Genomic DNA, 14472 nt, shown 5'->3' with positions numbered 1-14472 from the left:
CAGTTTTCCAAAAGGAAGTTCTCGCTTGTTCTCATGTTTATTTTATTTTATTTTAAGTTTTTTAAAGAACGATTCAGGTTTTTTTTGTACAAATAAGTAATAAAAAAAAATGGACTATTGCTCCTTTAAGTCAGTGTTGTGTACTGTATGTGTTCCAATGTAATTAATGACTGTAACAGATCATAATGTGTCTCTATAAAACTCCTCCTATTAGGGAAGTGTGGAGTCTGAGACGACTGCAGTCCTTCAATAGCAGCTTGCAGTCTTCTGCTCTGGTGAGTTTAGGTTTGTTTTCAGTTTATTGATAAATCTAAGTTTCATTTTCAGCACTGTGAAAGAAAGTGATTATTAACTGGACCTACAAAGTCGTCTGTTTAACTGAAAAGAAACCTGAAATTAGAGTGTTGATACTTTTACCAAACTGAAAGTGAAACTCTGAGCATTCCTACTGGAGAGAACAACAACTGCAGTAAAAGAAACTGGCTTCTAAGTTCTCAGAGGAGGATTTCTCTTGTCCTGTGTGCTGTGACATCTTCAAGGATCCTGTTGTTCTGCACTGCAGTCACAGTGTGTGTAAAGTGTGTTTGCAGCAGTTCTGGGAGACCAAAGGATCCAGAGAATGTCCTATTTGTAGGACAAAGTCATCTCTAGAAAATCCTCCCTTAAATCTGGCCTTAAAGAACCTGTGTGAGACTTTCTTACAGGAGAGAAGTCAGAGATCTTCATCAGGGTCTGAAACAGTTTGCAGTCTGCACAGTGAGAAACTCAAACTTTTCTGTCTGGATGATCAACAGCCGGTGTGTTTGGTGTGTCTTGATTCAAGAAAACACACCAACCACTTGGTGCATTTTAAAAGTTCATCTGAATGCTTAAAAATATTAATTGAAAGAAAATATAACAAATGTGTCATTTAAAAAATCAAGTAAAAAAAGGTCATTAAAAACATGTTTAAAATTGTAAAGATTAATCCCCTTAATAAACCGTGATCTGAGTTAACAATGTGTACAATAAGAGTTGAAACACAGAGTCTCCATACAGTGTGTTCATTTATTTCAGGAGGAGCTCAAAACTGCACTGAAGCCCCTACAGGAGAAACTGAAGATCTTTACAGACTGTAAACTGAACTGGAGTCAGACTGCAGAACATATAAAGGTTACAATCAATAACATGGTTTTGATAGAATTCTATTCTCTATAATTGTAGAATCAGTTATATTTCATTTAATTTCCTCTTCACTGCAGATTCAGGCCCAACACACAGAGCATCAGATTAAGGAACAGTTTGAGAAACTTCACCAGTTTCTACGAGATGAAGAGGCAATCAGGATCGCTGCACTGAGAGAGGAAGAGGAGCAGAAGAGTCAGATGATGAAGGAGAAGATTGAGAAGCTGAGCAGAGACATATCATCTCTTTCAGACACAATCAAAGCCATAGAAGACGAGATGAGAGCTGAAGACATCCTGTTCTTACAAGTGAGTATCATTTAGTCAGTATTTATACTGTGAGAAAGTAAAACTTCTTTCCATCATCAGAAACGTCACATTTCAGTGGTGTAAAAAATGTAAATATCCACTGATATTTGATATTTGACCTCGCTCTCAAACTTGCCTCCAGTTCCCTTTTCTGCCCCAGGCACGACAGATCTATGAACCCAACACACCCCTCCAGATCCCGCCCCCCACCCCCCCATCCGAGCATTGTCCCCCCCAAAAAAAAATATTTGAAAAATATTGCACTCTCTATTGTAAAAAATATATGTATGTGTATATAAATGTATGTATATGTATGTAAACTGCATTAGAAACAGTCGAGTCCCCCCTCCCCTTCCTCACAGTGGTTTGACCCACTGCCTCCTTTCCCAGTTCATCTCACCTACTCTGCACACACGAGTCAGGTGTGTGGCTGTGGCTCAGTTAATGTTCAACTCCATTAAGTAGGGGATTTTATTCACTTTAAATAAAGCAATTCTCTTTAATGTAGTTGATGCAGACTCATTCATAAATTAGTTGCGGCAAAAATGCCTATTTACCAATGTAATTTTCCATGAATCTGCTATATTGGCTTTTAAAATATTACTTATGTAGTTAACATTAGCTTGTTTACAATAGCTTGTTGCATAGTGCACTGTAACTAAGGGTGCTTTCACACCTATAGTTTGGTTCATTTGGTCCGGACCAAAAGCAAAAAATGATACATTGTAGCTTTTTAGCAGTTCACATTGTAGCTTTTTAAAAGTAATGCTCGCCGCCTCCTGAAGTGTCTTGCTATGCGTCTTCGCCGTTTGCAGTGCATTAAAATTATATTTTCAAGCCGCATCCACGCTTCATTCTGAAAATTAAGACTTTGCATAGAATGCTGTATACAAGTGATGTAGTAGATTACAACCATGAACATAATTACACAAAGTTTAGGAAATACGCTCAAAGACATGTGGCCAATGAGTGATGTGGATGCTATCACATGACTGCATTTTGATTCGTTTCAACTGGTGCAGAACAGAACGATCAGTGTGGTGTGAAAAGGAACCAAAACTGCTAAAAAGCTACAATGTATCATTTTTTGCTTTTGGTCCGGACCAAATGAACCGAACTATAGATGTGAAAGCACCCTAACACGCCAAAACCGTCGAGAAAAACTACCATAAAAATAACCATAATGACACAGTCTCCATGCTACAATAATAATGATAAAAGCAGTTTTTCACTGTGGGGACATATCTTATCTTATAAGTACAATTAGACTGTATTATTTGTGTCCCCCTTCAACAATTGCTCATGATAAATTTTATATTTTTTGTCCTCCCCTACTGTTAAAGTAAATTTTCACCCATGACTGTACTGTACATGTGGAAGAGTTGGCAATAAAGAAAACTTGAACTTGATATGTGCTTTGTTGTTTTCCAGAACTATAAGGCCACAGTGAAAAGGTGAGTGATGTGGTTCCTGTCTCTCTGCTTCTCTGTGTTTCTGAATCCAAAGCCACAGCAACACTGACTCCTGAATGTTTTTGCAGAGCCCAGTGCACACTGCAGCATCCAGAGGAGCTTTCAGGAGCACTGATCCATGTGGCAAAACATCTGGCCAACCTGAAGTTCAGAGTCTGGGAGAAGATGCGGGACATTGTCCAATACAGTAAGAGTCTGTCTGTCTGTCTGTCTGTCTGTCTGTCTGTCTGTCTGTCTTTCTTTCTTTCTTTCTTTCTTTCTTTCTGCCAACCGTTTTTCTGAGTTTGCTTAGTAAAACAAAACTGATAATAATAATAAAAAAATGTATTATTAGTAGTAGTAGTATTAGTAGTATTATTATGTTCATTTTGTACTCATGTAACATAAGGGAACTCTTATTTTGAAAGGCTTCTTTTAGACTGATTAGTGTTTAAAGTGTAAGCACATCTCCCATTGCAGCTATGCAGGTAGAGGTAGGGGAAGCTCCATTACACCTTCGTAGGTATAAGATGAGAATGAACTATTGGGTGAGTTTGAAAGGAAAGAGTCTCAGAGCTTTGGATGGATTGCTAACAGGGAAGCAGAAGTAGTTGGTATTGCTGACTGCGAAGTCCAACTGTGATAGTATCCAAAATTCCACCATGTTTTTTTCCAATGCCTAATGTAGACTTTCAAATACAAGTTAAAATGAAGAATGAGGAAGATACCCCTAAGAACATCATTGCACAACAGTATGTAGACCAGAGTTATTCATCATGGTTACATATATACACAGACTATCTCTGGTAGAACTGCTGGTGCAGTATATATTCCACAATTTCAAACCAGTATAAAAAAAAAGAATAACTGATCATGTATCTGTTTATGCCACAGAATTAATTGCTATGGTGGTAGCCCTCCAGTGGATAGAAGAAATAAAACCAAGCTTAGTGGTAATCTGTTCTGATTCCTACGCAGCATTATCGAGTCTTACAAGTGGACTAAAATCATCAAGACAAGACATTATATATGAGATACTTGCAAGTTTATTAAGAATCAGCAAAGTAAGCTTGATAACATTTTTGTGGGTTCCTGCTCATGTGGGAGTGGAGGCAAATGAAGTGGTAGATAAACTAGCCAAGGAAGCTCTTAAACACTCGGAAATAGATATCCACGTGTCTCTAAGCAAAAATGAAGTTAAAGGGAAAATTAAAGAAATCATAAATAACAAATGGCAAGAGGCTTGGAATGGTGATAGCAAGGGTCGGTTTATGTGTAGTATTCAACAGCAAGGAGGAAATGGAAGATATGTTGTCAGGAACAGAAAAAAGATACAATTATTTCACGTATACGTGAAATAGGTCACACTGGATTAAATCATTCTCTGTTTAAAATAGGAAAACATGAATCGGGACTATGTGTTTATTGTGATCAGCCAGAAGCCATAGAACATGTTTTAATAAAATGTAAAAAAAAATATGTAAGAGTAAGGTTAAAACTAATTAATGCAGTTAAAAACTTAGGTGTTGAATCATTCAATGTGATAGGCCTGTTGAAAGAACAAGAACAGCAAAGTATCATCTATGGATATATAACAAAATTCATCAAAGAACTTGGAATTTTTGATAGAATTTAATTCCCTCTCTTTTTTTTTTGCTGCATAAGTCATGCCTACTAGTGCTCCACACTCCAGTCCAGTTGGTGCACCAAAAGTTATATTTGTTTATTAATGATTTTTTTAATGTTAGCTAGTTCCATGTTAATGTAATGTTATCCTAGCCCATGTGTGTGTGTGTATGTGTGTGTGCATGCGTGTGTGTGTGTGTGTGTGTGTGTGTGTGCGTGTGTGTGTGTGTGTGTTTTCAGTACCTGTAACTCTGGACCCCAACACTGTTCATCCTAAACTTATTGAATCTGATGATCTGACCAGTGTGAGATTCAGTGATGAGAGACAGAAACTTCCTGATAATCCAGAAAGATTTGAAAACTGTTTGTCTATCCTGGGCTCTGAGGGCTTTAACTCAGGGACACACTGCTGGGATGTTGATGTTGGAGACAGTACAGTCTGGCTTGTTGGTGTGATGACAGAATCTGCTCAGAGGAAGGGGGAAATGTTCTCCAGAAGTGGAATCTGGTTTGTGGGGTATTATAAAGGTAAATATGGAGCATGTTCTACACCACAGACATTGACTCTCCTCTCAGTAAAACAGAAAATCCAGAGGATCAGAGTGAAACTGGACTGGGACAGAGGAACTCTGTAATTCTCCTACCCTCTCACTAACACACACACACACACTTTCACACACACATTTACTGAAAAATTACTGCCATATCTACGTGTTGAATCTAAAGATTCTCCCACTTCAGTGCTCTGTAAGAGCGAATCAGATCAGTTAGAGCTTGTATTGTTTTATTTCAGTTTATTAATGAAATATTGCAGATTAAAAGATTCAGATTATTTGTGAAAGTTTGCTGAAAGTTGAAAGCACTGAACAGTTCATTGTGAAAAGTTTATTAGTCCTGTGGCATTTGTAAATAACCCTAAGTATATTTTGTTACAAGAAAGGCAATTGTCTTTTATTTTGAAATTTTTGTATTGCACTGGTGGTCTTAAGCTACGCTCTTTTTTCAAGATGCGCGCACACCCTGGCTAATGCAGTTTATAGTATAACTTGGTATCCCTTAATACGGTAATAACTTCGACCCGGAGCCGTGGTTAATGTCTAATTCATACTTGCAGCCCCTCAGAAGAGGCAAAATATGTTAATATGAGCTTTTTGTCTGTTAAGTAGAGGTCTTCTCGAGTCTAAAAAAAATGTACCCGACCCGAAGTTACCCGGAGGACTTTTTACCCGAACCTGAAGTGCATAATTTTTTTTTTTTTTTAAATAAAAACCCGACCCGAGACAAACCCGAAAAAATGTGACATACCTGGGTATGTTTAAGGGTAAGTTCGTGGATAACCTCAACTTTCGGTTCCAAAAACGGTGGTAACTTTCTGGGTATGTATGTAACCATAGCAACTGACTCTCTGAAGATAACCTGCTCGGGAGCAGGTTATGTTTCAGTGTAACTTCGTTGCAGAAGGTTGGTGTGCATGGTTTTTTCGTCGGGAGAGGGTTATAAGACCGCGTATTGATGTGTTTGCATACCCTAATAAATATTTGAAAGAGCGTTATCGTTTTTCAAAAGATTCGTTAGTTTATTTAACACGTCTTTTAAAACCGCATATCGCAAATATGTCAAACCGCGGTTTAAAACCGCATATCGCAAATATGAGAAAGCACTTAGGTTTTTTGCGTCTGGCCATTTTTTGTACAGTGTGGGCGATTCAGAACATGTGGGAAAGGCAACTGTGTGTAGAGCCGTTCGTACAGTATGTCTGGCACTTAAACAGTTCTTACCCACGTTTGTGCAGTTCCCTGGCCATAAACCTCTGCTTGTTATTAAAGACGAATTCCACAGAGTGGCAGGTTTGTCCTTTGTAGTAAAATCTATGACGCATATTTAATATTTAGTCATACTATTTATATCTATACATGTATTCATTATGCACACACCCCCTGGCCAGGATCTGTGAATGATGCCATAATTTTCCGCGAGTCATGATTATGCCAGACATTTCAGCAGGGTATGTTTTGCTTTATACAATTGTTTTTTTTTTCCTTTTTACATTCAATTTGTGTTCTACACTTCAATCATTACAGGACAGTACAATGGTTACTTGCTGGGGGACAGAGGATACCCTTGTCTGCCCTATTTAATGACACCTTACCCTGAACCTGAGCCTGGACCACAGACACGATTTAACCTGGCTCTCAACCGAACACGGGCCAAGGTGGAGATGACTATAGGGATCCTCAAATCTCGGTTTCAGTGTCTGCGTGGGCTCCGGGTTAGTCCAGAGAGGGCATGTGACATTTTAGTGGCTTGTGTTGTGCTTCACAATATTGCCACTATAAGAGTAGAGAGCCACCCTCCTTGTATTGAGGAAGATGGCCCAGAGGAACACCTACAGATTTTAGACGGAAGACTTTTGAGAGACAGGATCCGTCAATTATTTTTATTAATTTTTTTGCACTGGTCTGCCAGGTAGGTTATTTCTTTATTTCCTGAAAAACAATAAAAGTAAAATTCAATAAAATGTTTTTTTATATTGCTTTACACACACACACACACACACACACACACACACACACACACACACACACACACACACACACACACAAACACACACACACCACTTTCAACATGCAACAGATTAAAGTTCTCACCTTAAGGCGATGGTCCAGTAATTCAATTTCAAGTGCTCCTTTTTTAATGAGGAGCCTTTTCTCTTCCATTTGAAGCTGTATAAGGTCCATCTCCATGTCACATGTCACTTTTTCTTATTTGTTTTTGAAGATGGACCTTATACAGCTCCTTTGCTGGCAACTAGGAAGGTGGAAAAAATTTAATGAATGACATTGTTTGGTCAGACAATAAAATTCAAATATGGACACCTGTTTTGTGTGCTGAGGTTGAAGGACCCTCATCTGTGGGCAAATCCCTAGGTATGTATTGTGAAAGGACAATGACAGTTTGTTACTCTAATACCAAAAGGGGCCATACATTATAAATGGTATGCATCATACCTCAGTGGATCTACTAGCATTGTCCACTTCTGTCACCGCAGATGTGGTCTCTTCATCGTCATCTTCATCATCTTCATCCTACAGGAGAAATATTAAAGTATACATTATCTGGCAAAAAAAAACAAAAAAAAAAAACCTAAAAGTAACTAAAGGTACCTGACAACAAATCACTTACAACTGTGACAGACTGCATTCTTTCTGGAGGGTCCAATAATACAATCGTCCATCAGTATCTATAAGAACACACAACCCATTAAATTCTCAATATTATCAAAGAAAATAATACATGAAAAGAGTAACATGTCGGACTAAGATCACAGTAGCCTATACATCATATGCAGTTAAATAAAATAAGCCTACATAAAAATTAATCTTGTTCAAAAAGCCTTTGAGTGACAGAGATAGTAATTTATTAGGACAAAAAATTAAAACAAATCATAGAGGTAAACTTACATTTCACCATTTTTTCAGCATCACTTGTGGTGCATGGTGTGTGCGAGGAACTGCCCCCTGGAATGCCAGCAACCACTGATCAGATGGGGTGAGGAGAGGTGGTGGTGGGCCCCCGCCAGTTAGACGGGCTTCGGTCTTCTTTCTATTAGCTACACGACAGAATGAATATACTAAATCCTGATATAATAATAGTTCAGTAATTGTGTAATCAAATATTACCTTTTTGCAGAATGTTTTTGTGTTTTATTTTGACTTGGCTTAAAGTTCTTCTGGCTCCAGAAGGATTACACCTTATTAAATAAAAAATATACATTATTATTTTAAACTAAAGAAATAAATGGCAGGAAAAGAAAATGCTTTCATAGTGATATAACATATCCAAAAGGATGTATAAGTCATACTTCATTATTTTGCATTATAATAAAACGGGAGCCAATACCAAATTTGTAATTTAATACACTCACGCATTTTCTCTGTCCGTTATTTTCTGCCAAGCCAACTCTCTTGCTTTAGCCGATGCAGCTGTATTGCTTCTTTTTAATATTATTGGCTTAAACTCTTCATAAGCGTGCATTAAAACCTCCAACTCCGCCTCTGTGAAATACGCCGCTCTCTTGTTCGTTTTGAGTTTCCATGGTGACTCGTGAAATCGGCGATCCATTGAAAATGTCTTTATATATGCACCTTGCACACGCATAAACTCTGGGTAACCAGTTGGAGGTTGGTTAAACTAACTCTTCTCGGGTGTTTTGGAACCGACATACTCATGGTATGCCTGTTTGGGGTAAATCAACCCAGAGGTTATGATTTACCAAATGGTAAGTTAACCAAGCTTTCTGGAATACCCCCCTGTTTGCCCTGCCCATTCCTTATCCTTTCTCGCATCTGCACACCTGTTTCTTGCATTTCAATGATTGTCACCCCATTTATATTGGTTGTCTTGCATCTGTTTGCTGCTGAGTCCTTGTCTCTTGTATTTGTATTTGTGTTCCGTTTCCAGTTTTTAGTTTCCAGTTTCCAGTGTTTCTAGCCCTTTGACATTTTTTCCCCTTAAATCAACCCCCTTTTTGTTATCCCTGCATTTGGGTCATTTTATCCCTTAAGACACCTTGGTTCAATGTCACAATCAGAGCCAAAGAAGGGGAGAAGAGAGCTTAAGACGTCCTGTTCCAACAAGTGAGGATCATTTAGTTAGTATTTATACTTGGAGAAAGTAAAACTTCTTTCCATCATCAGAAACATCAAAAGCTCTGTTCCCAGAACCTAGAATAGAGTGTCTATAAAATGAGTGACAGGAAGTGTGTCTAATCACAAACAAGTATTCAGGATATCAGTTTTTTAAAAGAGTTTCCTCACTGAGTTTATATGTTTAGTCCATACTTTAATGTTAGTTTTTTTTTTTTATCATGTTTAGGCTATTTATATAAATAAGCAATAAAAAATGGACTATTGTTCATTTAAGTGTTGTGTGCTGTTTCTGATGACTGTAACAGGTCACAACACGTCTCTAAAACTCCTCCTATTAAGGAAGTGTTAAGTCTGAGACGACTGCAGTCCTCCATAAACAGCCACAGTATTTTGCTCTGGTGAGTTTAAGTTAAATTTTATTCTTATTATTTATTTGTTTATGGAGAAACCCGAGTCTCATTTTTAGCACTGTGAAAGTAAGTGATTAAAAACTGGAACTACAAAGTCAAGTATTAACAAGCCTAAAATCAGTGTTCATTTTCTACAAATTCTGAGGGTTGGGACTGGTGAGAACAACAGCAGCAGTAAAGTAAAATGGCTTCTAAGTTCTCAGAGGAGGATTTCTCTTGTCCTGTGTGCTGTGACATCTTCAAGGATCCTGTTGTTCTGAGCTGCAGTCACAGTGTGTGTAAAGTGTGTTTGCAGCAGTTCTGGGAGACCAAAGGATCCAGAGAATGTCCTATTTGTAGGACAAAGTCATCTCTAGAAAATCCTCCCTTAAATCTGGCCTTAAAGAACCTGTGTGAGACTTTCTTACAGGAGAGAAGTCAGAGATCTTCATCAGGGTCTGAAACAATCTGCAGTCTACACAGTGAGAAACTCAAACTCTTCTGTCTGGATGATCAACAGCCGGTGTGTGTGGTGTGTCGGGATTCAAGAAAACACACCAACCACAAATTCTGCCCGGTTGAGGAGGCAGTAACAGACTGTAAGGTAAAGAAATTATATATATAAACATTTACATACAGTATACAGTAGGTTGAAAATAAAAACAATAATCCAGTTATTAGTGCAATAGTGCAATGATTAATATAATCAATTGCAAATGCACTTGTCATATAATCATTAATATATATTTAAGTATAAATATTTAAATATTTAAGTGACTAAAGTGTCACTTACAGTATTTTCCGCACTATAAGGTACACCTAAAAGCCTTAAATTTTCTCAAAAATCGGCCGTGCGCCTTATGTGTGCACTGAGTTCCAAAAATCTGTAAAAATGTTGTACGACATTTTAAGGGCTCCGTTTGGTTGACTGTCATACCATTTCCCGCCGACACAGGGACGTATTACATACACTATGTACGCTGGCAGCGATAAACCAATCAGAGGACATTACGTAATACGTACAGTACGTACGCTTACCTCCGCTACGCCTCCGGTAGGTATATTACCGGTATGTTGAAAAACATTTGTTTCTTCCTAACAATTATGCGCTCCACACTCCAATCCAGTAGGTGGTGGTAAATGCACCTTAAGTTGGTTTGCCATCCGCCAATAAAAATCAGATGCTTACGAGGCACAATACAAACTACAGGCTATCAGTTACACGGTTGTAAATGGGAATAGAGCAGCTGAAAGAATTCAACATCAATGTATCTATGGTTCGGAAGTGGAGGAAGCAAGAAAATGTACTGCGCCAAGTTAAGAAGACACAGTAGATGAGGACTTTGATGGATTTGTGGGAAAAGATTGATTAAAAAATAATGTGTGTGTAGAATTAGAAATAGTAGAATAAAGTTCAACTAAACTCAGGGTTTTGCTTCTGTTACCTTTTTTTGTAGACCGTATGTTTTAGCGTGCGCCTTATAATACGGTGCGCCTTATAATATGGTTAAGGACAGAAATAGACCCCGTAATTGAGACTGCGCCTTATAATCCGGTGCGCCTTATAGTGCGGAAAATACTGTACATAAACAGCCAAATCCTCTAAGCTTCCTATAATTTTCTGATGCTTTTGCATTGTGAAAGCTCTTTATTATACCTAACAAATTAAGTTCACTATAAAAAACATGCCTATAATTACAATTAAATTAAAAAAATAAATATATAAAAAAATCCTTGACATAAATATCTTCATGCACTAATTACTGTCATTAAGTCATATTCAGATTTTCGACAAGAGCAGAGCTTCTATTTTAGTTACTAAAGCAGTGTACTGTACACCCAGATCTAAGTCTAAATTTTAAAAAAATTGCACCTTGTGCTTTTTAAAAGCGTTAATTGTGCCAGGTTTTTTAATAACAAACATTGAATTGTATAGTAAAATTCCCTTAACCATTAACAGTGAATAACGATGTGTACAATAAGAGAGTCTCCATGCAGTGTGTTAATTTATTTCAGGAGGAGCTCAAAACTGCACTGAAGCCCCTACAGGAGAAACTGAAGATCTTTACAGACTGTAAACTGAACTGGAGTCAGACTGCAGAACATATAAAGGTTACAATCAATAACATGGTTTTGATAGAATTTTATTCTCCAGCATTGTAAAATCAGTTATATTTCATTTAATTTCCTCTTCACTACAGATTCAGGCCCAACACACAGAGCATCAGATTAAGGAACAGTTTGAGAAACTCCACCAGTTTCTTCGAGATGAAGAGGCAGTCAGGATAACTGCACTGAGAGAGGAAGAGGAGCAGAAGAGTCAGATGATGAAGGAGAAGATTGAGAATGTCAGCAGAGACATATCATCTCTTTCAGACACAATCAGAGCCATAGAAGAGGGGATGAGCGCTGAAGATGCCCTGTTCTTACAAGTGAGTATCATTTAGTCAGTATTTATACTGTGAGAAAGTAAAACTTCTTTTCATCATCAGAAACATCACATTTCAGTGGTGTAAAAATGTAAATGATAGCCACTGATATGTGCTTTGTTGTTTTCCAGAACTATAAGGCCACAGTGAAAAGGTGAGTGATGTGGTTCCTGTCTCTCTGCTTCTCTGTGTTTCTGAATCCAAAGCCACAGCAACACTGACTCCTGAATGTTTTTGCAGAGCCCAGTGCACACTGCAGCATCCAGAGGGGCTTTCAGGAGCACTGATCCATGTGGCAAAACATCTGGCCAACCTGAGGTTCACAGTCTGGGAGAAGATGCGGGACACTGTCCAATACAGTAAGGCTCATTTTTTGAGTAATTGTGTATGTGTATTGTGTATTTCTAATTATTAATAATCTTTTTAGCTTTTCCCTGTCTTTTCTGCCTTTGTTAATGACCCTGATGTACTCTTTGCATGTGTCATTTCATTTTGATGCACAGTGACATAAGTGATCATTTTTGTTTGTGTGTGTTTTCAGCCCCTGTAACTCTGGACCCCAACACTGTTCATGCTGAACTCATTGTATCTGATGATCTGACCAGTGTGAGACTCAGTGATGAGGAACACAAACTTCCTGATAATGCAGAGAGGTTTGATTATTGGGAATGTATCCTGGGCTCTGAGGGCTTTAACTCAGGGACACACTGCTGGGATGTTGAAGTTGGAGACTGTACACACTGGGCATTGGGTATAATGATTAAATCTGCTCAGAGAAAGGGGTGGATATTCTCCAGAAGTGGAATCTGGTGTGTGGGGTATTATAAGGGTGAATATAGAGCAGGTTCTACACCACAGCCAGAAAGTCTACTCTCAGTAGAACAGAGACTCCAGAGGATCAGAGTGAAACTGGACTGGGACAGAGGAAAACTGTCGTTCTCCGACCCTCTCACTAACACACACATACACAGTTTCACACACACATTTATCGACAAATTACTGCCATTCCTATATTTTGGTTGTAAAGAGTCTTCTATAAAGATCCTCCCACTTGAGTGCTCTGTAAGAGTGAATCAGATCAGTTAGAGCTCATATTGTTTTATTCCAGTTCATTCATGAAATATTGCAGGTTAAAAGATTCTTAATATTTGTGAAAGTTTGTAAGTCAAAGATTAAATCAAAATAAAGTTAAAACACTAGAAATATTGATGGGATATTCTAGTACTCAATTATTCAAACTTTTATTTTGAAATATTGATAAATCTTTGAATTCCAAGGCACTAAATTAAAGTTTAATGATCTTGAGCAAATTCTCCAACTTTCTCACTAAGATACTCGCACACACTTACAGTACTGACAAATTACTGTTATTGGTTGTTTGAACCCAGGACTGCTGCTGCTGATTAAAATGGTCCCAGTCAGATTTCTACTGTCATTTCTTCACACAATATAAATATTATCAACCTTTCAAAAATCAGAACTGAAAAGTGTATTTCATTATGTAAACAATAGACATTAGTGTTATACTAAGTGTTCATTTATATTATATTGATACAATCAGCCTAAAGCAGTAATAAGCTTTTCACTACCTAATGCGTCAAAACTGGACTTATTTCCCAGACCTACTGAATTGTCAGTGCAACAAATTATTTATAAAACTTATCGCTTGTTTCAGTACCACAAAGTTTATTGAGCAACGTTTTTTTTTTTATTAAAAGCAGTTTATACACTGTGCTGCATCTACGCCACTAGATGTCACTGTAAGACCAGGACACCTGCCATAACATTAAGCAGCATTCTGTAATAAAGTATTAAAAAAGGAAAGAAAGTGAGCAGTGCTCTTAAGTCTGAGTGCACCTTTTAACACAACAAAGAACAGGTTAGTAGACTAAATAAAGACCTGTGAGTTTATTTAAGTCATTATTATTATTATTATTATTATTATTATTATTATTATTATTATTATTATTATTATTATTATTAATAATAATAATAATAATAATAATAATAATAATAATAATAATAACTTAATACCCCTTCTTCTCCATACTGATTTTATGAAAGATTCCAACATTAATCATGTTTACACATGATAAAAATGTTTCCTATATAAAATTAATAGGTATTTTTATATTATATTTAAAAATTAGAAAGCACCTATATTTGTTTGTTTGTTATATTGTTTTATTCCTATTCATTAATGAATTATGGATTAAAAGATTTATATTCTTTGTGCAAGTCTGATTTCCTGAAATCCCTGACACACAGGCTGTAATTTGTTAGGGTTATCTGATTATTTTGAGTTCAGCCATATTTTGATATTAAATCCAAATTAGATTAACAAAATTCCCTCTAAACATTCACATGAAATTGTGAGTTATTGGGTCAAAATATCAACGTAACATTTTCCACAGCTTCCAACAAGAAGTAAATGACAACATGAAATGAAAATAAAG

The 14472-nt window shown here is 37.1% G+C and overlaps 2 protein-coding genes and 1 pseudogene across 4 annotated transcripts in view; all 3 read left to right on the top strand.

The window, feature by feature from the left end:
- Positions 1-5493, top strand: part of LOC113641023 (zinc-binding protein A33-like) — a 56051-nt gene extending 50558 nt beyond the window's left edge. The window contains exons 2-6 of the mRNA XM_047815081.1: positions 1057-1152; positions 1242-1472; positions 2904-2926; positions 3013-3131; positions 4790-5493. Coding sequence (XP_047671037.1) covers positions 1057-1152; positions 1242-1472; positions 2904-2926; positions 3013-3131; positions 4790-5184 — 864 coding nt within the window. The 3' untranslated portion in view covers positions 5185-5493. The remainder of the gene's footprint in view (positions 1-1056; positions 1153-1241; positions 1473-2903; positions 2927-3012; positions 3132-4789) is intronic.
- A 489-nt stretch (positions 5494-5982) lies between these two features.
- Positions 5983-6948, top strand: LOC125141419 (annotated as a pseudogene).
- A 1815-nt stretch (positions 6949-8763) lies between these two features.
- Positions 8764-13437, top strand: LOC113641013 (E3 ubiquitin-protein ligase TRIM35-like). 3 transcript variants are annotated; one of them, XM_047815074.1, is made up of 7 exons: positions 8764-10191; positions 10543-10641; positions 11604-11699; positions 11789-12019; positions 12148-12170; positions 12257-12375; positions 12558-13437. In XM_047815074.1, the coding sequence occupies exons 1-7, from the start codon at positions 9793-9795 to the stop codon at positions 13100-13102; spliced, it is 1512 nt and encodes a 503-aa protein (XP_047671030.1). In that variant the 5' UTR covers positions 8764-9792; the 3' UTR covers positions 13103-13437. The 3 variants fall into 3 exon arrangements, with proteins under 3 accessions (XP_047671030.1, XP_047671029.1, XP_026999388.1); XM_047815073.1 differs by having other exon boundaries at positions 10543-10656; XM_027143587.2 differs by lacking the exon at positions 10543-10641.
- Positions 13438-14472: the final 1035 nt, after the last annotated feature.

This window comes from Tachysurus fulvidraco, chromosome 6 (assembly GCF_022655615.1).
Source record: "Tachysurus fulvidraco isolate hzauxx_2018 chromosome 6, HZAU_PFXX_2.0, whole genome shotgun sequence".
NCBI classification, from domain to species: domain Eukaryota; kingdom Metazoa; phylum Chordata; class Actinopteri; order Siluriformes; family Bagridae; genus Tachysurus; species Tachysurus fulvidraco.
Note: the sequence above shows the minus strand (reverse complement) of the source record. Positions and strands in the feature narration are given on the sequence as shown.

Bases quoted from the DNA above. Each gene is read 5' to 3' on its own strand.
- LOC113641013 (XM_047815073.1), top strand. From the start codon at position 9,793: ATGGCTTCTAAGTTCTCAGAGGAGGATTTCTCTTGTCCTGTGTGCTGT. The intron at 10,192-10,542 runs GTAAAGAAATTA...CCGCCGACACAG, and splicing joins AGGCAGTAACAGACTGTAAG to GGACGTATTACATACACTAT. The intron at 11,700-11,788 runs GTTACAATCAAT...TCTTCACTACAG, and splicing joins AGACTGCAGAACATATAAAG to ATTCAGGCCCAACACACAGA.